Source organism: Centroberyx gerrardi, chromosome 1, assembly GCF_048128805.1.
Source record: "Centroberyx gerrardi isolate f3 chromosome 1, fCenGer3.hap1.cur.20231027, whole genome shotgun sequence".
Taxonomy (NCBI): Eukaryota; Metazoa; Chordata; class Actinopteri; order Beryciformes; family Berycidae; genus Centroberyx; species Centroberyx gerrardi.
This window is the reverse complement of record NC_135997.1, coordinates 11647196-11672963: the sequence shown is the minus strand read 5'-3', so window position 1 is coordinate 11672963 and position 25768 is coordinate 11647196. Positions and strand designations below refer to the sequence as shown.

At 39.5% G+C, this 25768-nt stretch overlaps 1 protein-coding gene across 1 annotated transcript in view; it reads right to left on the bottom strand.

Moving 5' to 3' along the window:
- The window catches only part of gpc5a (glypican 5a), a 106558-nt gene that overhangs the window by 32947 nt on the left and 47843 nt on the right, over positions 1-25768 (bottom strand). Inside the window, exons 7-8 of the mRNA XM_078283474.1 lie at positions 20859-20979; positions 6330-6492 (exon numbers count right to left, since the gene is read on the bottom strand). Coding sequence (XP_078139600.1) covers positions 6330-6492; positions 20859-20979 — 284 coding nt within the window. The remainder of the gene's footprint in view (positions 1-6329; positions 6493-20858; positions 20980-25768) is intronic.

The following is a 25768-nucleotide window of genomic DNA, read 5'->3' as shown; positions in this document are numbered from 1 at the left end:
TGGGAAACACTGCATCTCGTAGTCAAAGACGCCCTCTAGAGAAGCGCATTATCTCACAAAGCGACAGATGACTGACTGCCTGACCTGAATTTGCCTCATGATGCCCTCGGCTGCGACGTGGGAAAAAACGCTAGATCCGTTTCCTCTGAATAATGATCAGCCGTTATCACCCTACAACTTTGAAAACTACAATGTATTGACTTAAACTGATGTGTAATACCAGTGGTGTTTTTAGGGCATTCAGCTGGAAGTTTTTTCCCCATTAGTTTAAATTACTGTTCTTACATATATTTATGTGGTAAATACCTAGTACCTTCAGGTGAGCGTGAAAATAAGGTTACCGAAAAGTTTGATGGTACATATTTCCTGGGACATGAAAGTCTTTGTTGAATCACTTAGCTAATTCCCAGAAATTAGTTCAGTAGGTTAATTTAATCAAGCAATAAACTGACGACCTAGGTCTACACCCAGGAAGGCGGTGTGTGAGTGACACTGTTGTAAATGATTTCAGTCCCTCTGTCACTGGCTCTGGGCAGGGCAGGAGTCACTGGAGGTGGCCTAATATGATCACACACTGTAATGAGGATAAAGATGTGTCAGACAGTCACAGCCAGGTATTGCAGGCCCCGCTAGGTAGGCGCCAAACTGCTCCCACTGATAGGTCTATGACTTCATACTGTAAATGATGACAGAAATGTGGTTTTGCAATATGTGCGCAGATCCCCCTGTTGAACGCTGTTATATCCATTATCACTTGACATTACATGGTGGAGGGGTTTTGTAAGGAACAGCTCTATTTTCAACCCTCATTTGCCACTGGCCTGTGAGGAAGAAGCTGGGATTATATCAAGTACTCTCCTGCTGAGACACTATTAATTAATAAGAGTTATGCTAAAGGGGGCCCTCCTCCCCTTCCCCTCATTGTGCTTACTTGCAAGGAATCGATTTGTGTCTCTCCTGCTGCCACTGTGTCTGACAGATGTCTTTTTTTGCAGTACAGTCCGCGCACTGCAAGCAGTCTGTGTGTCTGCGGCTGAACCATGCAGGGCCAGATAACGCCATAAGAGGCCTGGAGCTGCCTGCTGGGGCTGGAGCATGAAAAAGCTCTGAGTTGGTCCTTACTGCAGGCATTGTTGATAGGTCACAGACAATCCAAGTGTTTTATTGGATAAAGGGCACTTCGGAAAATAAAAAAACTCTTTAATTTCTTATGTAAATGTTGTAATCAAGCCATAGGAAAGTTTGTGTGAAATGGTGGTGTTGTTGTTGTTATTATGTTACGGTTGTGTGCTGCATCTTGTTAATGAGCCACCATGGCTAGAATGGCAAAATGGGCTTTTATTGTATTTAAAGCTGCACTAGGCAGGGGTTTTATGTAATAATACACCCGTCTTATCAGTCTAAATCACAAAGTGGGGCTGCAATAGAGAAGAGTGTGTCATCCCCACTACTTGAAACCCTGTAGGTTTGCCCTATTTACCAAAATTAAGTGGTGTCAGGTATGTACACTTCTCCACCCAGAGGAAGTGACGAATCGAAACTTAAGAACGAAATACAAACTGTCTCCTAAACAGCAGTGAGAAAGTCCGTCAAGAGAAAGCTGGACCCACCATTGTGACTCTCTTGTGCCCTTGGTATCCTTTGGTGTAAAGCAGTGTGTGCTGTGTGCAGCTTACTGACCTTGTGTTATATGATTTCTGCGTATTTAACTTCACATTTTTCAGTTACCTCTCCCTGCCATTTGGGGCCACCAATGTACAAAGTTGGCTAGTGCAGCTTTAAATACATTGTCCTGTAGGGATATATCATTGTCCAAATTTTTCATTGGCTTGCATTTATTGATCAGTAATACATTACCTATCTACCAAACCTCACTGCTATAGCTGCAAGAGATAGTCCAGACCATACACTGTAAATATAGCTAGAGCCTTTTATATAAGAGAGTTATGCCAATGAAATTACTGAGACCTTAAAATTGTTCAATAAGTGCTAAAGCACAGGGAAGGAGTGCACTTTCTGCATGATTTATCTTGACATTTGAAAGCACACAGTCTGGACAAACACAATACATCTCCATGGATGTGGGATTAAATTATAGCTTTTATTTCTGATTATTCCAATTATGGCTATTATAATTAAAGCTATTATGATCATGGTTATCATTATGATTTACACTGTAATAGGCTGTAGTACACAATGCTGTGGAATCTTATAATAGTTTTGACGTTGGGAGTGCTAGTTCTGAGCCACACATGAGGTCCAGGCCGGGCCATTTTGTGTAACAATTTCAACTATGTGAGAATTACAAAAACAGCGACCAAAAAGAAAGGGAATGGCATGAAATATCCCAAATACTTGTTCTCTCTGGTATCTAACAATCATCTAGTGTCCCTGGATACTTGGGTTCTCCTTAGTCACTGCTACCTGACCAGCTGGTAGTGAACACTGCACCTCCAGGTTGAATAGCGTGAAGTGAATCAATCTTTTGTGCCAAGTGTGCTTTCAATTGTTCTTAAGCAATGACACAAACATGCCAGCAGCTTCACGCTTAGACTGCTCTTGCCAAGCAACAAATACAATTCCAGTTAGTAAACTGAGATTTTGCAAAAACTATATCTCACGAAAATTCAGTATTAAGCCAGGAAACTAATTGGAGTTTACTCATTCTGTGTTTACACAAATAGATAAGCTTAATCACATTTTAACAATGATAGTGACTCATCCTTGGTGTTGCAACAGTGCTGTACACCTACTTGCAACTGTATGGATTTGCTGTTGTAAGTCTCAATACCTTATTTCCTCATTCTTTTTTAAATTTCTCTCTACAATTCTAAGTATTAAAAATCCATAAAATAGTTTAAAAGAATAGACTGCTCACATTATTCCTTCCTGTCAAATACATAGTATCCTCACACAAAAGTAATTCTATTTAATGAGGATAATCCCTTAAATCAAGCCAGTATTTCCAGTATTGAGCTTATCCCATTTTATTTCCCTATCATGCAAAGCTATCTTCAGTATGTTCCACTGATAAACATCAGAGGCATAATGGAGAGGGATTAAGGAGAATTGCAGGGAAAAGCAAATCAAATCAAATTATACATGGTATTTAAGCTCTATATCTAGCACAGAGGTGGTAATATCACTGTTAAATCAAAGCATTCACGTTTTACTTTGATACACCAGAACAATTCCTAATTTTATCAAATGGCAACTGGCAACATTGCACATATTGTTATCATTTGTATTGGCTAAGACCATGATCTTGGTTTTACAAGCATCAAACATGTCCAAATCACACCATAAACAACGCAAATCAACACAAATCACAACATGTCACACATCTTTCTCCCTCCCTGATTGAACATACACCTTCAGCACTGTACGCACATGTCAACTCACACACACACACACACACACACACACACACACCCTCTCTCTCATTATCACCCTCGCACCCTCACCCACCCTAGGATTTCATTTTCTGCGTCAGGGCTGCTTGTTGTTTTATATATTTAGCTGTTGCTACAGTTTTCCACCATGTTGGTTATATTACCATCAAGCGGCCAAAACCACAGGTGAATTCTGAAGCCAATAAGGAAGTGGCGGCAGGCGGCAATTCCTCTAATGTCCGCTAGGCGCTGGCTACAAAAAGACTCCAAACTCGGCCCAACTCCATGCAAGTCAATGGGATCACAACCCAACTTCTCACTCAAAATATAAAGTCAATACATTTTACAATACAAGAGGTTATGGTCTCTAATTTCACTTCTTCTAATGTGTGTCCTTATGGCGATTTTCAAAATAACTGTGTCATGAACGTGATATAACGGATACAAAGCAGGGTTGTTTTCCTAGTGATTGACAAATTGCCTGTCCAGTGATCAACAGGTCGCCGAATATGGGTCAATAGCAGGTGGAGCTGCGGCTCTGCGGAAAACCCTCAGGCTTGCCCTGGCTGCGCTGCCTCCAAAAAATGTCAACACGGTGGCGATCGCAAACCCAATCTTTAGGCTTCAAAAACGGCCCTTCAGAAACCTATGGGTGACGTCACACTCACTACGTCCATCTTTTTTTTACAGTCTATGGTTACCATTCAGATTCTCAAAGAAAGAAAGAAAGATAAACACACACCAGTATCCTAGTGAGGAGCTGGCAGTGAGAAAATAACTACAGAGGTTTGTTTTGAGGTAAGATGTAATAAGCACCTTGTCATTTTATCTCACCTTCACCAAATTAGTACTCTTTTTTTCTCTTGTCTGTTTATCATAGCATTTAATACTGTGTTTTTTATTCCTTTGCTTTTCTGTTTTAATGCTTTGCACATAAACTAAGCTAAAACTAAACATGTTTGTCATTTTTTGCTAGATTTAGCGACTTTTCAAACCTCCCTGGTGACGTCATCTGTCAAAAGTGACTATGAATCTAGCGACTTTTTCAGCCCATGGGGAACAATGTTAATGTGTTGACTCTCAAAGCATTTGGTCACAATTCAGTAGTGCTTATGCTGATTTGCACTACTTGCTTGTCTAATCCAAAGAGGTCTGATGATCACTAAGAGCGGTGGGTTGTAGCAAATATATTTGTATGCAAATTAGCATATGACATCATCTGGTGACTTCAGCAACTTCAGCCAATAGCTACTTTCCTTGAAAGTGAGTTCAGGTTACCAGAAAGTCCCCCATGGAAATGCGATTTTGTCATCTTTTACTGCAATATTCCTGAATGAAACGGCCAAATCAAGAGAGCAGTTGTAATATTGGCCAATCATCACACTTTCCGCATAAAATGGTCCAAACAAAGCATACATTAATAAACTGTCTACCTTAGTTTTCTTATACTACAACCAGCGGAGATGGAGGAGGATTCAGAAGACAATGAGTTATAGTTTCATATGTGAATTTTATTCACACTTACAGGTGTATGAAGTTGAGTGCACTTTGTTTTTCATTTAACTGGCGTTATTATACTTTGCATTTATCCTGAGCCTTTGATTGACATACTGTAAGTCAGAAGAAGACAAAGTCTGTCTCAAACATAAATGGCCACTTTTGAATAAAGTTAGACAGTTTTATGTTCATAAAAATATTCAAACAGACAGATTTTATTTGGTGTTTACTGTGCTAATGCCGATTTGAAGGTAGGCTATATTTTATAAAAGACTGTAATGAAAGCACAGCATTTTCCTTTGTTGTAACTTTGAGCCCATGTTTTTTTCTGTTCATAAAATAAAATGGATGAACACATATTTCTAGTAGTTTCTGTAAGATGCAGTATGGTTATCATCACAGGAAGTATTATACTGTATATATGACTCTTTGTTAATGGAAGGCTGTTATAAAAATCCAATTTTTTTGGTATCTCTTTAGTGCTACTTTAATACCATTTTTTTCCTTGACTTGCGATTTTTACCATTTCCTGCAATTTTAACACCCAAAGCTTTTGACAAAAGCCACCATAAAATCTGGCATTTTTGGTTGCAATAATCCCCTAAAAAACTCCTGGAGGGTCTGACCAGAGGTCGGGTTCAAGTCAGGAATCCTCTATATTTGTCTGCAGGTCATACAGCAGTGGACAGGTGTTACACTGAGGTCACAGCAGACAGTGGGTCATAACTTTGGGAGGCAGGCTGGTGTGGCCTGCGACGGGGAAAGGAGGACTCTACTGTACAAACGGTGATCGATGTCACCGCCTCCCTACGGCCTCAGATGAGCTATTGTTCAGCAGCTTCCCTGAGCCCGGGCGGCTAGAGCCTTGAGGAAGACTGACAAGCAGTAGAGGAAACATTTACGGGGACAGAACGGCCTGTTTGGATGACCCCCCCTCTGCTCCTGCCACAGGCAAAGTGAGAGAGGTGATTAATCAGGTTGTTAGCATGTTTGATGGAGAGCAGGAGGGAGAGGGGAGGGGAGGAATCCATGTGGCGAGGGGAGAGGAGAGTGTGAAAGGTAGCAAGATAAAAAGGCGAGCTCCAGCACTGTGATACATCAGGGGTTACTGATCCTCAGGGGAACAATAATTTTAAAGTAATGGGCTTTGATTGCAATAATGTCCCCATAGCAACCATTATCTTTAATGACCATTATTACGACTATTATTATGCCTGTCATAAAATAGAGACTGGAGGAAGTCTTATTGAAATATAGTGTCACCCAACTGCACCAATGTCGATACTGTTCAAAAACAAATCTTTTTAAAGTCTGCACTTTTAAAACCTAATGCTATTGAACATGTACGGAAACGTATTCAAAAGCATGTCGGCAAATGGTTCATTGATCATTAAAAACATAATAGAAGGACATGAAGATCAAAGGTGAAGAGTGACTTACATTTGGAGACTCTGGGGACCTTCCTCTTCACCTCTCCTCCCCCTGAGCCACTGCAGCCATCCTCATCATCACAGTCACCGCTGTAGCGTCCCTCTGCATCTCCACTTCCGGTTTCAATTTGGTCCAGCGTCCCCAGTTTAGGAATGGACTTTCCCTGCAACAGCTGGTCAGAAAAAAATACACCCAAATTATTAAAATCTAGACACAAACAGCATAGAAAATGAAAATATAGAGTAAAATGTCTTCAAAATCTTCTGTACCGAGGAATAATACAACCTCCTATCTGCACATTCTGCAGTAATGTCAACCAATACCAATATCAACCCACTTTCTGGGCAGAAAAAGTAAAATGAAAAAAAGAAAGAAAAAAGAGAAAAAGAACAATTTTGCATCACCCCAACACAATTTTACATAAACATTGATTAAATTGACTATGAGTGTAAACACAGCGCTGAATCCCATCATCTACCAACCACACTGAAATTAGTCCATAGTATGAGCTACATGAAGCTCAGTCTTACGAGCCTCAGCGGCCTGCGGGGCAGCTAAACTTTCTAGTGTATTGCTGTGCAGTAGAATCTCAATCAAAGACTTTGTGAACTCGATACCAGGGGAAATGCATACGCTAATTGGCTCATTTAAATTCATGGTGCGTCACTGGAAACAAGAGAGAATGCTTTGTGTTCATCAGAAAGGTAGTGTCTATGCTAATTAGTTACTGTTGTGGTTCAATGCAGGGGAGTAAAAGTGTCAGGGATAATGCCATGGCTGAACCAGAGGAGAGCTTTGACATATATGCTGGTAATATAGCCTGCCTGGAGTCTCTATTTATCAGCGGTGACAAGTAAATGGTTAGAAGATGGAGAATGTTGAGGGTTTAGGCAATCTAAGCGCTCCTTCCAACTGTGTAATTGCCATGTTTTTTTTTTCAGTTATGTCAGAAATCTGGCCAAACTTTTAATTCCACAGTACATTATTTGGAAGTAATGAGTTTCTATGGTACCTAAGACTAGACCGGGCTGGGAGTTCAGCTGAATTTGAGCTCCGTGCTTCACAGTTCAGGGAGAGAGGACTGCTCAAGGGCTTGGTGAGAGGCTATATGAGGAGTTCAAATACTGCAGCCTCTGATCTCAGTTTACAGAGGAAACGGCATCTTGCAGTAATTGGGCCGCACGCAGGAGACAAATTGGCACTTGAGCTTTAAGATCCATATATTTACAGATTTCAAGGAGGTGACGGTGACAAGAGAGAGAGAGAGAGAGAGAGAGAGAGAGAGAATGTATGCGTGTGAGTTCATGAATGCATGCGTGCAAGCACACAGCATGAATTTATGTATGCATGCACACTGGAGTACAATGAATTGAACTGCTGTTGGCTGTTAGGCCAAGGTACATGGCAGACCATATCACTGATAATCTTTTTTGATAAAATACACAAGCATGAGCTTTTCGCCCTCAACACAAATAAGTTCATAAGATTTTAAAATGACATTATATTCTATGGGCAATAAACTCAACCTTTCATTGCATTTGTGTTGAATTATTGCCTTAACATTGGCATGACGGAATCTTTTGCTGCTATGCTGTTGCTATTCCTCTGAAGTCATGCAAAGTTATAAATAATGACGTCATAAATAATAAACTGCTCAAATATATGAATACTGTAGTAAAGGCCTAATTTATCTGCCTTGTTTCTGAGAAGTGCCCAAGTGAACGGTTCCTGCTCCCAGTCCTTCTCACACAGATTGTTTTGTCATGCACACATTCTCATCAGGGACCAGCCAAATGAAATCACACACGTGATCAACTGTGTGAAAAGGTTAACTCTGTTACATGAGCATTATCCAATAGTCAATGAAACGAGTCGAATGAAAGCAGCTTATCAAACTACCCAGAGTTTTAACAGAAAAAGGAGACAAGAGGGAGATAATGTGAAAAGAAATGGCCTCTTATCAATTCTGTCCCAAAAATATCAACACTAATCAGAGTTTGGTTCAGTGTAAACATTTAATACATTTACTAAGTTCAGTTATTAATTATGCGGTAAAGACCTCTGTGAATAATAACATGGCTGAAAAACCAGGATGGGTGCCCATTCACCTGCAACTTCATGTTCAACAGGCAGAACAATTAGCTTTCACATTAATAACATTTAAGTTTAAAAGACAAACTAAGCATGTGCTTTTGTTTTTGCTAACTGTGCTTACTGGCAGATGATATGATTTGCATAAAACAGTAGCAGTCCATTAATCAAGCCTAGTTAGCTACAGATATTTCAGAGCAAATAATAATTTGCTTCTAAGCTGAGGAAACACTCTTCATGATCGACCACATGGCTGCCAATCAGCAGGCAACTCTTTTATTTCACTCATCAGGGCCAGGGGACAAATTGCTTTTTGTTTGATCGTATTGAGCAGCTGAGCTGCTCTTTCTGACACACATGCCAGAAAGCCTGAATTTTTGTGTTTCTTGGCAGGGTTATTAGCCTCTCGTCTGTAAATGAAACAGGGCTTTGTCTAATGCTGGTTATAAGACAGGTGCTCTGATTAGTTCAAAGCAGAGATTTAGTCACTTAAGAACCCCTTATGGCTCTGCTGTAAGCAGGCACCATGGAGAGGGAGTGACAACCATATAATACTAATTACTCCTTCCACAAACAAAACCATTAGAATCATAAACAAACTCAATTGAATTTTTTGTGGTTTGAGTTTGTCAGAATAAAATTGTATTGATGTCATATGCAACCTTAAAAGCTTTGCTAATATTGTAATAATTTCATTGTGCCTCTGCTATGACTCGTAATGTAAGAATGCATCAAAACAGGTGCAGCAACGGGAAATCACTGTCCTGATCCCTCTGAGAGCTGCAGGTCCCAGAGAGGCAGGGTGCTGCAGGATTCATGCTACCCACTATTCCAGTATGGAGGAGGCATCCCTAAGCCCCACTACCTGCTTGGGTACCTACTCAGGAAACCGATGCCCATGGAAACACCACTGTGCACTTAGAGTCAATTTTCCAAATTCGCTACAGGAGGTTAGGATGAACAAAACCTTTTCAGCACAGCTAATGCCAACATTAGCTATAACACTAGCTGCCTAGCAAATGTTATATTGCCATCTAATGTAGGCTACAAGGTGTGACTGGTCTAAAATTGTATATGCATGATATTTTCAATTAAACAGTAAATGGGAAAATAACATAATAGCATCTGTGTCTGGCGTATTTTTAATGGATGGTCTCTTGTTGTCATCAAATGTAACCTAAGTTGCTTTCAGCCACGTTTTTGACAAAGATAAAAGGGGACGAGGTTTTTGGGCTTTCATTAGCATCCATAGATCCTACGGATAAAGAATTTCACAATTTCTTTGGTTCAACTTCATGTGAAGTTACCATCCAGTTTACACATACCTTGGCAGTGGTTACAGTCGGCTTCTACCTATCCTAACCTCATTATTTTCACCTGACCTGACCTTCATATGGTACAGAAGTAATCACAGCAAGGGGTTTATAGAATATCCTCTAGATTCAGAAATGCCATTTGTCCATGTAAGCTAATGTAAAGTAGACCTTTTGTGGCTTTTAAATCATAAATAACATAGCAAAGTAACAAAATCTGCTGCTACATAGCATGCATTTGGTTTGATTAGGAGAACAATTCCCATTTTTTGGCAATTTTAAACTTCCTAAAAGATCTCTAATGAAGATGCTCAGCTCTTATAACAGTTATGCAATTATATCATCTTATAACCTCTATTAAAATAAGGAAATGATCCCTGGACTTCCATCAGTATGAACTCATAATGGTTTGATGCCTGTAATGCTGATCATTTTCTAAAACATTTTTTCCTCACACATCTAAGTGCAGTAGTACTGTTACAACAATTAAAGTACTGTGTTTTGCAGTTTGAGGACTACTTCACTACTTACTAGAGAGAGAGAGAGATAGAGGGAGAGAGAGAGAGAGAGAGAGAGAGAGAGAGAGAGAGAGAGAGAGAGAGAGAGAGAGAGAGAGAGAGAGAAAGAGAGTTATCGACAACAAGTTCTTGTTTTGAAATTCTTCTGACCTTATTCTCCACCCCCAGAAAATTAGTCGGCTTGCCTGAGGCGTCTGCAAACACTCCCACTCTGTACACAGCCTAAAGACATGGCACCACACAATAATGCAAACTAGTTTAAAGGGGAATACCAGAGTTTCTGCATTCTTATCTGTTATCTGTGAGCCTGACAACACTTCAATTTGTATTAATGAGAATTGACAACTATTTCCCATTGCCAAAAACAAGAGTCAAGTTTGTTCCATCCTTAATTTGCAATTTCACGACAATGAACAGACACACAAAGGAAGAAATTTAAAAGATGGGCATGGAAACGATGAAAGCTTTTCTGGGGATATGAGCATTTTCTGGCTAAGAACTTATCCTACTATCATGACACACAGCTCATTACGGTGATGTACAAGCTTAAATATTTTGTATATATAATGTTGGTTTGAAAGTAGTGGAGTACATGCAGGCTGTGCGTCTTGACAGCATTATAGATTGAAGTCTAGGTCATCTGGTTTCTTGATTGGTGACATTACACATTACCAATTTCAGATTGAATTGCCCAAGGCCATGGGAACAGCGTACAGTTACAGTCAATTATAATGCACAGTGCAGATTATGGCACAAGATTCAGCAGGAGAAGAAGAACGTGTCCGATGGGCTCTCCACCCATGTCTTAAAGAGGCACAGGGTGTGATGTATCAAAATGCATCACACCTTCAGAGACATAAGAGACGAATCCAGCTCTGTGTGGATTTTTGAACTGACTAGTATTCCCTTTTAACATATGCAGTTCCAATATCTGTATATTTGAGAAGGTGGAGGAGAGATCACATTTGCCTGTCAGAGGAAGAGGAGGAAAGTGTCAGGATGTGAGTCTGCTCCCAAGACACAGACTGTCATTCTGCATCTCCCTTACCGCAGCAGCAGCACTGACAGGGTGTTTATCCAGACCGAGTGCAGCAGCTGCATAGCAGGTCACCGAGTAGGGGGCCAGTACACATATGGAAGTTAAAATATACTGTGAAGAGTTTAATGTTAGAATAGCATTATAGCCCAAATTGAAGAGTATGTATTTCTCAGATGTGAGTTTGGAATATTTCAGCAATGTTATAAAATTTGATTGCTATAGATCATCTGAAATGACAAAAAGAGGGGCATGCTGCTGTTGCACAAATTGCATCTAATAATGAATAATCATACAATAATTTCATATAAAGTGTTATATACAGGTGTGCAGCTTAACCTTTAGCTGGATTTGTCTGTGAATGCTGCCCTACTTATCCCACCGGTGTAATGAATGCGACATTGAGTCTGGCTTAAGAAATAAATCATCTTATTATATGTTTAGAAAAAAAAATACTAGCGTGGTTGCATGCAGTAAAGAAAATGTATTTATCTATACAGTTCAGGAAATCTCACAGATACGTAAAAGCCATTCCTGGGATTGTTAATTGGAGACAAACTCTGGAGCCTGCTGCACAATTTGTGTTGCAGCGGATGGGAGGTCCTTACCTTTTTGAAGCCTGAGTTTCAAGCGCGTTCTACCTTGGCAATGACACAGACGGTAATTCTGGATACCAAGGGCAGTTAATCTAAGTAACGGAACATTTGTAAGTCATACTGAGTTATGTGCGTATGCATCAGTGGGTGTGGTGTGTGTAAAAAAAAAAGAAAATGTTTGTCTTTTCTAGTTGTTGTACTTCTATAACACTACTCCTCTGCTTATATCCCCCTCAGCCAGTCAAATGGCAGAATGCAGTATGCAAGTTTAGGAACGCAACAAATAAAATGTGGACATATTTTCAATGTTAATCCTTGGGACTAGAGGGAGAGCGGATATGAATAATTCAAAAACAAAACTGCTGGTCAACCACCACATCAATGACTAGTAAATAATTCAACCCACAGACTGAGTGAGGAGCTGCTTGCCCCTGATTTTGATTGAGAGACACAGGGACAGGGCCTACTTATAGATTCTTGATGGGTTTTACCGCATCAAGAGGAGAGGAGAGGACAGGCAAGGGGGAGAGGAGCCAACAAATAATTCATAGGAAGGAGCTGCTGATGAGCAAGATGATGAAATCCAGAGTTTATACTCTCAGATTGCATGATGAATTTGTCAATAGCTGCGTTGCTGTTTTGTGTTTTGCTGCAGTCACTGCGTTAGAATAATAATGATGTGTTTCCATTTGGACTTAGGCAGAGTGGGGGATCTGTTTCCGCGCTTCAGCGAGTCAAGGTCAAAGTCAAATGAATGAAAGCAGTAAAGAAGATTTGTGATATGTAGATGGAAAACATGAAATCAGCATTTGCACAGATACATCACGCTTATCCTCACAACAGACGCTCGATGCTGGGTTTTTTTATAAGTAACAGACCTTCATCTTTCACCTTTTGCCTCTATCCATATTTCAGCACTTCCCTCTTTCTCTCCACACACATTCACACAGACAACCAGGCATTCATGCACACATGTATGTGCACCCAGGTACACACATGCAAAAGCACTTTCAGATCATTTTATTCATATGAATATGGCACACCAATACTATAGTGTTTTATAGAAGTAGTATAGAGTATACATCTTTCTTTTTGCCACACACACACTCACACCCACACGCACGCTCATGCATGCGGGCAGTGGCGCGAGTGTGTGCACTGGCATATGTAATTGATGTTTTTTGCCGGTCATAAACCCAGCTGCCATAATCCCTCCACCTGTTTCACCCCTCCCCCTCCCTTCACCCACTACACTTCCTCTCCCTGCGCCTAGTTTTCATCTCCCACGCACAGAATCAATACATTTAAATTTCAAAGAATGAAACTTTAACACTGGCTGGCGTTTTAAACACCTACATGCCTGAACATGACCCACATCTCCTGCCCAATCCACAGTGTTCATCTCCTCTAAACAGCCACTGTCACTGAATTATAATTATGATTAGCATCATTTCCTTGGACCCCCCCTATCCTATATTCCATCCACGACATGTTTACCCGACAACATGTGTGATTAACACCTTTAAGACAGCAGATGAATATACATTTTAATTTCAAAGATTCAGTATATTGTCAGAGCCAGATCATTTTTTAACTTCAGAGAATCAGTATACTCTCTGGGTTGCCATTTGGAGGGGACAGCTAAATTTTAACTTCAAAGAATTAATATAAGTCACAATTCAGGTGCACCGGCAATCAAACAGATTTCCCCACATACATACAGGCTGATGCTTCCACCACATTTCACCTGCTAATGAGATGCCAGTATGCAAATTAGACCTAAAGACTGTGAAGAGACGAAGTGGTCTAACGCTTCCAAGAACTATATAATGTAAATGTCTTGTAGCATTGCTTGCAATACTCGTTGTGCCACACATGGGACTGAGGTTTCCCCTGCTTCGTTTTCTCCTTCAATTTAGATCGCTGGGAAAAGTGAGTCGGGTCACAAGTCCCAGGGAGTTTGGAGTTGGCCTCCTACTGTTGGGGCGGGTGGGAAGTGGAAATGTATGTTGTTTGTGGGGGAAATCTGTGGTTTTTGTCTTATTTTCTTTTATGTTTTTTGTGAAGTACCTGTCTTGTCCTCCCATGCTCATTTTTAGTCTCAGCAGGGGAGGGAGGGAAAGTGACCTATGGATATGTAATCTTATCTTTCAGCTTCAAAATTTTGACCTGATGTCTCTCTCTGGTACTCATGACTAATCTACCTCTTTTTTTCTTTATTCAGAGAAAGAGGATTGATATTGCTTTTATACAAGAGTCCCACCTTACAGAAAATTAAACAGATACATTTAGTAACTATATTAACTATAACTAACTATATTAATATTTGAGGTTGTGGCATCATCCTCTGCTTTGAACAGAACAAGAGGAGCTTTAGTGGTTGTCTGTAGACGTTACCATTGTAGAATCTGGGAATGATAATTAAGGCAGAATAGCCTTTGTGAAAACCATAATTGGTGACATAAAAATTGCTTTTGCTTCTGTATATGCCCCAACAGTTTATGAAAGAACTTTCTTTGCCAGCCTAACTACTATCAGACTATCACTTGGTTTTAGGAGCTGATATGAATGCCGTAATTAATCCAGGGTTTGACAGATCTAATCCAGTGACAAACACCTCTCAAATTGTTGCTTCGAAAGCTCTCAATGCTATGATCTCAGAGTCTTGTAGATTTTTGGAGATTGAAGAAGAATATACTTTTTTCTCTCAAAGACATCATTCACATTCTAGGATTGACTATATTTTAACATCTCAATCATTATGTGACCTTGTAAAAAGTGCTGATATTATTCATACAACTTTGTCTGACCATCATGCGGTCTATTCTGTATCATCTCTATTGCCTTACCCAGCAGCTACTAGATGGAAAATCAATACTTCCTTACACTAAAATGAGGGATTCTGTGCTCAGTTTAGATCTAATCTTAGAGAATTAATTAATTGCACTCGTATAATTAAGTTGATGATATTCAAATTGTTTGGGAAGTAACTAAAGGTTTTATAAAATATAATACAACTTCCTTTGCCTCACATCTTAAAAAATCTTGAACATTAAGAATATCTCAGTTAGACACACAATTTTCTACTTGAGCTAGCAACAACAGGTCTCTTTTTCAGAGGCAAGAGAAGTACAACTTCTAAGATCTGAGCTCAACAATCTCCTTAGCTTTCAAGCTGAGTTTCAGATACAGCGCTCAAGACAAAACCACTACTTTAGCGGCAGCAGACCCTCTCATTTATTATCACAGGAACTTCGCTCTAATGAATGTCTTGCTACAATATCAGCTATTCAGACTCCTCAAGGTGATATAACTAATCACCCCCTTGAAATTAATGCATCTTTTTGTCATTTTTACAATAGATTATTTAGTTCTGAGACACAGCTTGATGAAGGAAATTGTAAAGCCTTTCTTGATAACCTTTGTCTACCTTGTCTGTTAGAAGATGAAGCACGGCAGTTAGGATCCCTATTACATTGAATGAACTACGGGAATCAGTAAAATAAATGAATGTACATAAATCCCCAGGATGGAATTCCTATTGATGTCTATTTATTTTTTTGGGCAGATCTAGGTCCTTTGCTCTTAGATATATGTAACACTTCAGTCATTAAGGGCTTTTTACTCAATCTGTAAATACAGCTGTTATCGCTCTTCTTCTGAAAAAAGGAAAAGAAGAAGGAAGGAAGAAGGAAAAGTTATAGACCTCTCTCCTTAACAAATTCAGATTGTAAATTGTATGTAAAGGTCTTGGCACGTTGCCTACCTAAATATCTGGTTAAACTTAAATATAAAGATCAAACAGGTTTTGTCAAAGGTCGCCTCACTTCAGACAATCTGAGAAGACTCTTGCACATAATTTTCTCTGCTACTGATTTACCAACTAATCCTGCGGTTTTGTGCTTAGATGCCGAAAAGGCTTTTCACAGGATAGAATGGAGTTATTTATGGTTGGTGCTGGACCGTATGGGCTTGGGACAGGGATTCATTGACTTGCTAAAGGTTCTATATGCTAATCCTAGAGCAATGGTGATGATGGGTAGCATCTGTCTTTCATGTTGCCCTATCACATGGGACCCGCCAAAGGCTGCCCCCTATCCAGTCTGCTCTTTATTTTGTCCCTTGAACCCCTGGCCCAAGCGGTACGCCAATCGCATGAAATCCAGCCAATTTGCATAGGTAATACACCACATTTCATTTCTTCATACGCAGATGATGTTCTGCTATTTTTTAATAATATATCTATATCTCTTCCATATGTTCTTCCCATTTTGGACAGTTCAATAATTTCTTTGGATATAAGATAAATTGGCAAAAGTCAGCATTGCTGCCTCTTGACAATTCTATCAATTCATCTATTTCTGGTGTTTCATGTGTTGACAATTTCAAATATTTGGGTATCATTATATACAAATCCTTAGACTTAACTGTGTCAAGAAATTACTCCAACACGTTAACCAAGGTCCTAACTGATTTAGATAGATGGTCAGCGGTACTGATGTCTTCTCAAGCACGCATTTCTGTTATCAAGATGAATGTTTTGCCCATAATTAACTTTATAAGTTCCATGATACCTCTGTCACCAGCTGTTGATCATTGGGACAAGTTACATAGTGCAATAGGACGGTTTATATGGAACAACAAGAGACCTAGAATCAAACTGTCTACTCTACAAAGGCCGAAATCAGCTGGTGGCTGGGGTGTCCTGAACATTAAGATCTATCACTGGGCTTTTCAATTAAGAACAATATCCACATTATGGGATTCTGCATGGAGATCATTAGAAGAAAAATTGGTCGCCCCTCACAGATTACATGATGTGCTATATGCAGACATCCCTCTACATTATGCCAAACTACATTTTGGTCCTATCATTTCATCAACATTGATAACATGGAAGCAAACAATAAAGCAGATTAATTTAAATATGAAATGGCATCTACACACTCCCCTTTTTCATAATCATAATTTGTTATTAGGGAGACACCCTATTGCATACCCCCATTGGAGCAGGAAGGGAGTATTTGTACTTATTTGACAATCAAGGTCTTCGATCATTTACTGACCTACAACTGATGTATGAATTGCCTGATGGGTTTTCTTTTTTCTTATATCTTCAACTATGTGCTGCACTTAAAGCTGCACTTTCATTTTTGGGTGAACTATACCATTAATATTATAATAAAATAAAAAAAATAAAAAATAAATAAATTAGATCGCTGCTATGAAAACAAAGGTACCTGCTCTACTTTTTTAACACTTTTTTACCGAAATGCAGAGTGAACATCTCAAATGCAGAATTGCTTAATTAGCTCCGAAAAAGAGAGTCTGATAATAAAAACACTGCAGCTGTGCTGTAATACGGGTGACAGTATGGTTTCAGGCTACTTGTGGACAATAATGTCTTTGTACAGGAAAGCCTGATGAATCTGTAAGGGCTTTAACACCAAACACAGGCAAAGAGAGCGCAATGCACAATGGGATGGCTCCATGGAAAGCAAGGCCTGCCGCTTCAAGGCCATTCTACTCTCAAAAGACCACAAATCCTACATTTTTTTTAAGAAATGGATGGGTTCTTTTATTCGTGAAGCTCAATGAGGCCTGCCCAATTAAGACAAGTTATACCCCATTACTGTTGAAAAATGGGAGACTTGGTTAATCACCAGCTTTCTGATCCACTGGAGCAACTGGCAGAAAACACGGGAAGTTAATGCACACATTAATGAATTATTTAATTGATATAAGGCTTACAAATACCATAAAAAACTCAAAACCATCCTCTTTGAGAATCAGCTTGACCTGGAGCTGAAGTGTCATTAAGCCAGAACAGCCTTAAAATGTCCATGTAATGAATTTGTATTTACTTGCATCTCGAGTCCCAACGCGACCCATGCAAAACCTTGATAACATATCGTGCAGCAAGAAGCGTTTCTGATGGGATGGCTTCCTCCATGAGCATATACAAAACACATACAGTATATGTGAAAAATAGACACTCAAAAGTTTGATTTTGTTGTTAAAATCCTCTTTGAATGTCTCAGAAACTGAAAACTCTATGACTAGGTCCATCATTCTGCACAAAGTGATGTTTGTCCATGTAGCGTGTGTGAGCACAGCCTCTAGCACACACAATTCAAATTAAGAGGGATACGCAGATCAAACAAACATTGTGTGATACAGCACTGTGACCTTCTGTGTTAGTATTTGCATGTTTGGTACACATATCTCTCTTATTTTGAAATTTGGTCTGCATGTGCTAGAGGCAGCGCTGGCTTGGGCCACATCAACATGAGGGGATTTTAAAGGGATAGCTCAGTTTTTGGGGAATATGGCTATTTTTCCTACTATTGTTCCTACTGTCCTATGTTTCCTACTTGCGATGAACTTGCGGATGCCATCTTTATGTCTCTGTGTGCAGTTAGAAGGAATGGGGACGGTTAGCTTATTTCAAGTGCCGAAAGTCAAACTGTGGGTCAAATTTTCCCATTGCTGAAAGAATAGAAAATGTAGGGGAAATTGTGAACTTCATTTATGTTTATGTCAAGCTCCAAAGAAATATCATGGTATCAAGGTACATTAACTGCCAGAGTAAAATATACTGGTCAGAAATTTCAGTTAATTCATACAGCTGTCATACAGCTGCTTTCATACAGTCTTTCTATAATACTAATGATATTATCATGCTATCATTGAAATTTCAGTTTCATAGCTGGATAATGTTGATTACAGTCCCAACAATCCCAACCAGTGTCAGAATAAGGACACATGATCTGATAAACTCTGCATTGCTCTTCATGAAAACTAATCTAAGGACATTATTTACACAAGAGTGAAAACCGCCTTTGCAAATCGCAAATATTCATTCCGTTCGCACCGGTGGCCACCTCCTCATTCATAAATTGACAAACTCTCTCCACATCATTTTGAAGCAAACTTGCAAAATAATTTTTCAACAGTAATCTGCTCAGACATTGACAGGGAATCATTCCATTGACTTCGGCAAAAATTCATGACATTGCAAAGACAATGTCATGAAGAGACTCACAAGAGACAAAAAAAGATAACTTAGATAGTTAAAGTATGACTGCTGTAGTTCATAAATAGATATTTGGACAATGACAACATTTGAATTTAACTGTCAATTTAGGGAATGTTTGTTGTTGTTTGTTTCAATATGCTACAAACTCACCTCTCTGAGGTGTGAGGAAACAGATAATGAACTGCATGATATCAAATGACAAAGTGTTACTTTTCCGCAATGTCTGTGACGGTGATAACAGGTCCACACGACATCTCAGCTTGTAAAAGAAAAGTGTTAATAACTAGTGAAAAGAGTTAATGATTACACCAGCATAGTGTTACTGAGAGCAAACAAAGGGATCAGATGTAAACACAAAGATTGTGTCTCTTATTCCTTGGAGCAAAGCAGAGTTTAAGCCAGGAGTTGAAGACATGTTTTATGTCTTTGCACATATAAAATTCATCCATCCGTTATTAAATTGGTTAGAAAAGAAAATGTCAATGTTTATAACGTAGTGAAAACTTTAGCTAAGTCGTATAAATGCTTGCAGTGGTTTTCTTAAAATGATTGATCAGAGTGATTCACTGTGATGATGCAAGGGAGTAATTAAATTTGGGGTGATCAACGGGTCCAGAGTGGAAAAAGGGCCAAGCTTGCAAGGACTAAGGTATAACAAAGGAACTAACTTGCAAACTAATGATGCTGCTGACAAGGTTATTAATTGAAAGAACAGGTAGAAGAAAGGGATATGAACAAAAACCTTGGACAAAGAGGAAAAATCTAGATGAAAAAAATTTTGAGTTTAAAGTTCTACTCGCTGAAGTACTTACTCTCAGCAGATTATAAATGATTATATAATCTGGGCTGAGTTGAGGATCAGCTCCGTTTGGTACAAGTTACAGCAAATTGTGTGCAGCAGATAAACAACTGTTGAGTGAGCCTGCCCCTGAAAAAGCCTTTCTCCTGTAGTTAATACATTCACAAAAGCACAAGGACAGACAAAGATACACGTTTAAGATGCGAACGGCAAAAAGCACAAACACACACACACAAAGACACACACACACACACACACACACACACACAGTTAACTGCATGTCAATGAGGCAGATCAAGAGCTCTCTAATGGTTGTGATATAGATTTATGTGTTCTGACACCCCACAGATGGTGTGAATTAGGCAGGGAGGGGTGCCAACACTAGGTCAAGAGAGATGACCCGGCCTTCAGCCTGCCTCTTGGGGAACCAAAGAAGCAGACGTGGGGAGCCACTGCTGCTGCTTCTGACGCTGCTGCTGCAGCTGCTGCTGGAGCTCCAGTAGAGAAAGTGCTTCCATAAACTCCCTAATCTCATCTTCCCGAGATACGTAACACTGGATCGAGCCGCAGCAGCACAGAAGTGCGTAAAACCAAGCTGGGTGATAGCAAAGCAACATTGATTTTGACAAAGGGCAGAAAAAGGATTTTGGCAAATATGAACATACACAAAGCAGATCAAATGGGTTTGTAAATATGTAATCATTGATTTTTTTTTTTTCGTCCCCTGGAGTGCTTTGTTGATTTCGCTTTTGAGACTACTCCCCTATTACCCGCTACTTACCGGTAAGATGAAGGATTATGTAAACTAATTAACTCTTCATTAGAATTATTCAAAAGTAAACAATAATGGGCTTCGGCTTTTTGAGCAGTTATTTCTTTTGCTTGCTAGTTGTTTCCATGTGCTTCAAAGGTCAAACCCAAAAGCTAAGGAGAGATACTTTGGTAACTTATTTTGCACAAAGTGACAAAGAAGCATAGAGGATGACCAGGTTACCATAGAAGCTAGTTAACTAGGGCAGACAGATAAACACACAGCACAGACGGATGGACATCCAGATAGAAAGAACATGGGGAGGCTTATTGAGAGATACAAGAAAGAAGAGAGAAAAATAAAGAAAAGAGTTAGAGAGAGAGGTAGCAGCTCACCTGATTGATGTGTTTCAGTTTGTCTATGATCTGATTTATCACCGGGTCGGCTCCCTTCACTTTGACTTCAGGGTTGGCAGTCTGAGCCTTGATCCCGTTGCCCACCACACGCAGTGTATAGCTGTGAGCAGGGCACAGAAGACAGAGGGGTTTGTCAGGCAACCGGTGTTACTTAAGTATTTTCATATAACCTCAGGAAATGTTAAGACATAACATGAGAAAAACACAAGCAATCCTTCAAAAAAAAAAAAAAAAGCCAAATCGATACTCTCACTGAATAAAACTCCTAACTCTATCATTTCTTCTCTTGGGGAGCACTACTAAAAATCACTATAATCAATATTCTGAACCCATGAAAAAGTGATATTATAATTCATCGGTAGGTTGTATACCCAGCGCTTAAATTGAGATATGTGAAGTGGGGAAGCACTGATTCACCCGAGGTCGGCAGGTGTATGTATGTGTGTGTGTGTGTGTGTGTGCTTGTGCGGCGGCAGCAGTGGTGGGGTTTAATGTTACATGTATGTTTTATGAATATTGCATATCAAGGCTCTTGGAGGTGGACGCGTTAAACCTGCTTCTGAGTACAATAAGTCACAATTAGTTTATTTTATCATTCGCATCCCGAAGTTTTAATATACAGCAGTGTCTTCAGTGTGGCTCTAGCCAGGTAATCGGCTTCTGTCCTTCGTTTCAAGGAGTCTGTGCACTCTTCAGTTTCAATACAGTCTTTCAGCTGAAATACAATTCATACAGTCTTAGTTTATATGTTAGCTGCATGGCTTGATTGACAAATACTTGAGCTGATGATAATGACCATGGTCGCTGGATATAGCCAATAAAATTCACTCACATCTCAATATTGTTCTACAAAATCTTGTTTAATCAGCCAAGGTATACTCACTCACTGGAGAGAGATTTGCTGAGAGCTCTCGATTTATCCTGTGTGTGTGCGTGCATGTGTGTGTGTGTGTGTGTGTGTGTGTGCACAGTGCAGCACTTCTGACAAGCGTGCAGTAGACCAGTAGATGGCCCAATGTTGCTTTGAACTTGAATATCCGCATTAAAAAAAATCAATGGCTAAAATGGCTGGTGTTTCTTCAAGCGGTTAACACAAATTGGGTGCTCTCTTTTAACAATACATAGGTAGAAAAAAAAAAGTATAAATAAATAAAGTGCTGGAGGCATGGGCGCCTAATTTATTTAAAAGTGGGAGGGGGGGGGGATACAAATTTAGTCAGGCGGTCCGGGGTCCTCCAGATGTAATTTTGATGACAATTCCCTGCAATTGTAAGCTCTCAAATGTGGTTGGTTTTGGTGAAATAAGGCTGCCATTCAATATCCTTTTTTATACTTTCTATCAGCAGTGATTCTGTTATCTCCACCTTTTCTATCCTACTAGCCTCTGTTGTGGCTTCTATCCTCTCTGTCTGCGCTGTGTGAGTGAACCACAATGGCACTGCTTTGGTAATTATATAGAACAGATACAGGTAACAGACAAAATAACGGCAATGTCACAATTTATCGTGCAACAAAGTTTAAAAATGCATTAATTTGGGATTTTTTTGTCTAGGTGCGAAAAATAAATTTTATGTTAAAGTATTCAAATAACATTCTAGTTTGCATACCCTTTGCTTCATTTGGGATAAAATCTGCTCAAAATGTCATATCATAATATGATTTAGAGGTCATCTTTAGATTGTATTTAGGCGTTTTGAACATTTTCCTTTCAAATTTGTTTGAATTCTGTCTTTCTTGCCAACAAAGCGGAGATCAGATCGCATTCATGCATCTTAATGGGACTTAATGGGATCTTAGGATGTATGGTGGACTCTCCATCTGAATACTCAGGCACAGTATGGGGTAAGTGGTTTTCTTATGGATGGGTTTTGAGTTTAATCCTTGAAAATTCAAAGAGAATGTAAATCATACTTTAACACAAATTTCCATAACTTCCCTCTCACTTTGACAGTAGTATGTTGCATAGAACTCAGACAAAAAATCCCAAGTAAACGTATTTTGAAATAACTATAGAACAATATACTGTAGGTGGTTTTGTCAGTTACCTGGTGAATGTACCTATCACTGTCAATATGAATGCACTGCCAACTAAAAAGGCAGCAGTACAAAAACTACAACCACCACCCAGTCTACAGGACAGCAGAAGAGCTTGTAACGTTGCCTAGCTAGCTGCAGTGGCATTAACTGGCATCAAGGCTGTCTATTGTGTCCAACGTTTTGCTCGAAAAACAACTAAGGCTGACAAGATAATATGTGGGCTTATTATTATGGGTCAATAATACAACTTCAATCGCTGTACTACACAAAATGTCCTACCTTTCCCCCGCTTTCATCTTGCTACTTAGAGCCTAATATTTCAGTTCTCTTCATGTTTGTTGTGACGACTGACTGTCATATTTCAAAGTACTGCACTAGGTAGGCTGCAGGTGCGAGGGACAAACCATTAATATCAGCAGTGAGGGTGTCACTAATTTATAGTAGCTGTTAGTAACTAATTCACTAATTTATATAGCTATCAGTGACTAACATGCAGTGTTGGGGAATAGTTTCACTACATGTGATTAAACCAGTAATTTAACTACATTTTGTGGTAGTTTGCTGGTAGCTCAACTAAATTCAATTTGCATTCTAGTCAATGACTTTTTTGTCATTCTGAGGTGTAGTTAACAGACACTAGCTGTGTTTGGCTATAAGAAAAAAAGAATGACTTTTTTTCTTTTTACTGCCTCTCTTCTATTGATTCAAACTCCTTTGACCAACCAAGCCCCTCTCCCTTTTTCTCTAATTGCTGCGGAGTCTAACCTCAGACACACACACACACACACACACACACACACTCACACACATATGCACACACGCACACGCACACACACACACACACACACAGATTGATCTACAATGTGTTTATTTTGTATTTATTTTTACAATATGACTCTGCTGTGTTTTGCAGCCACGTGACTTATGTATTACTTATGTTGTAATATTTCATATTACATTGCAGATATGATAGTTTCTACATGTTTGAACTACATTGTCTGCGTAACTTAAGCTAACCAACTATATTTCTCTATAACGGTAGCTTTGCTATAGTTCAGCTTCTTACATTGTGAAGTAATTGGTAGCTTGTAAAGCTATGCTTTCACAGTAGCTTCCCCAACACTGCTAAAATGTGTGGGGGCAAAAAGACAGCTTTGGCCCCACATGGGCGCCATTTGCTCTATGGAGTAGCTGTCTATGGCTGGAGGCTGGAGGGACTCAGCTCCGCCTGAAACCTGTAAACCGGAGCTGTGCTCTGGTTGGCTCCGGCCCAATTTAACCCCTGGGCATACCTGCTGTTGTAGCACAACAAACAAGATTTCATGGAACTAATGAGATTGTTAGTATGTATAGGAGCTGGAATTAAATTGTTGGGTCTCAAAATGGGCTACTACAATTGTTTAGGGCACACCTTTTATAAAAAGCAAAGGTAAAATCAATAGTAAATAGAGATTACCGTGCTGGCTCTTTTTTGTTTGTTTTACTTGTACCCTTTGATACTCTCATTGTCCACTTATAGTTAACACGCGACAGCATCCTATGGAACAAATAGAGCAAAATCCACCTCTTTGTGACCTTTACTGCAGCTTTTTCCTTGTATCTCCACAGCATGATTAATAGCAGACTGAAGAGATTACATCAGAGCCATCTGTGCCCAATTCCACCCAATGAAAATGTGTAGGGCCACACATCTGGATAAAAAACACTTTGTGTGTATGCTGCCCTGTTATTGCCCCAAAACAGTTTTGTGCTCTGAAAACCACTAAGACATGCATTCATTCAGATGTGGGATTGTACATGTATGCATAAAATACCGTACATATCCACGCACAGACATACACACACACACACACACACACACACACACACAGCCCTTCTTGCATTCAGTAAGCAATGTATTTCACTATACCATTGGGATCCATAAGCTGAAACACATACAATCTCTTGTAACATGCTGCAGGCTGGCAATGCAATACAAAGACTCTTGGGGGGCTGCAACAGCACCAGAAAATGTGGGTCTGTTCCTTAAAAGGTGTCATAGATAAAATACATTCATCATATTCATCATATATTCTTCAAAGTGAGTATAAAGCATAGCACCAACCACAATCTACAAGAGGATATCAAACAGCTGAGTGATTGCCTGTGTCTCTGTGGACCGGCAGTAGGATCTTATAATCCATATCCGTCTCCCCAAAGGGATGCTTGGTTTGCATCTCATCTCTGCTCACACTGCTATTCGGTCCTAGATTGAAAATTTCAATCATTTCATTCTTGGTTCTTATCCCGGTTTCGTTCAACCTTATTTATCCGTCTTTGCAAAACCTTCACTTCTGTAACAAAGAAGTCCAAGGCCTTCTTGGCCTCATTCCTTGATTTCAATACAAATAAAGATCGGCATATCACAATCATTTCCTCTAATCATATACAGGAAGAACACAACTTCCCTCCAGACTTCCCTCTTTCAGATGTAAGCAGAAAGATTTAACGCTTTCCTTTGCCCGTTCCATTTCTAACATTTTCAACTAAAGTGTAATGGTAATGACAGCTTACTCCAATGTGATGCATTTTAATTTACCTGGACATCAATTTGATTAGGATTGTGAGTTCCAAAATCATATCAATAAAATATTAAGTGTCCCAAACAAAATTAAAAAATACTAGTACAACACTACTTCTGGCTGATTTTACGACCATCACATTGTGACCAAGGTAACCAACAGATGATGTCGGATCAGTGCAGAGATGTCACAGTGCCGTCTGAAGACAATGAGGCCGAGATCTACTAAGAGGCAGTCGCTCAAGGAGTTTGCAATAATTAATGCAAATTCAACCAATTCCCGGCATTATTT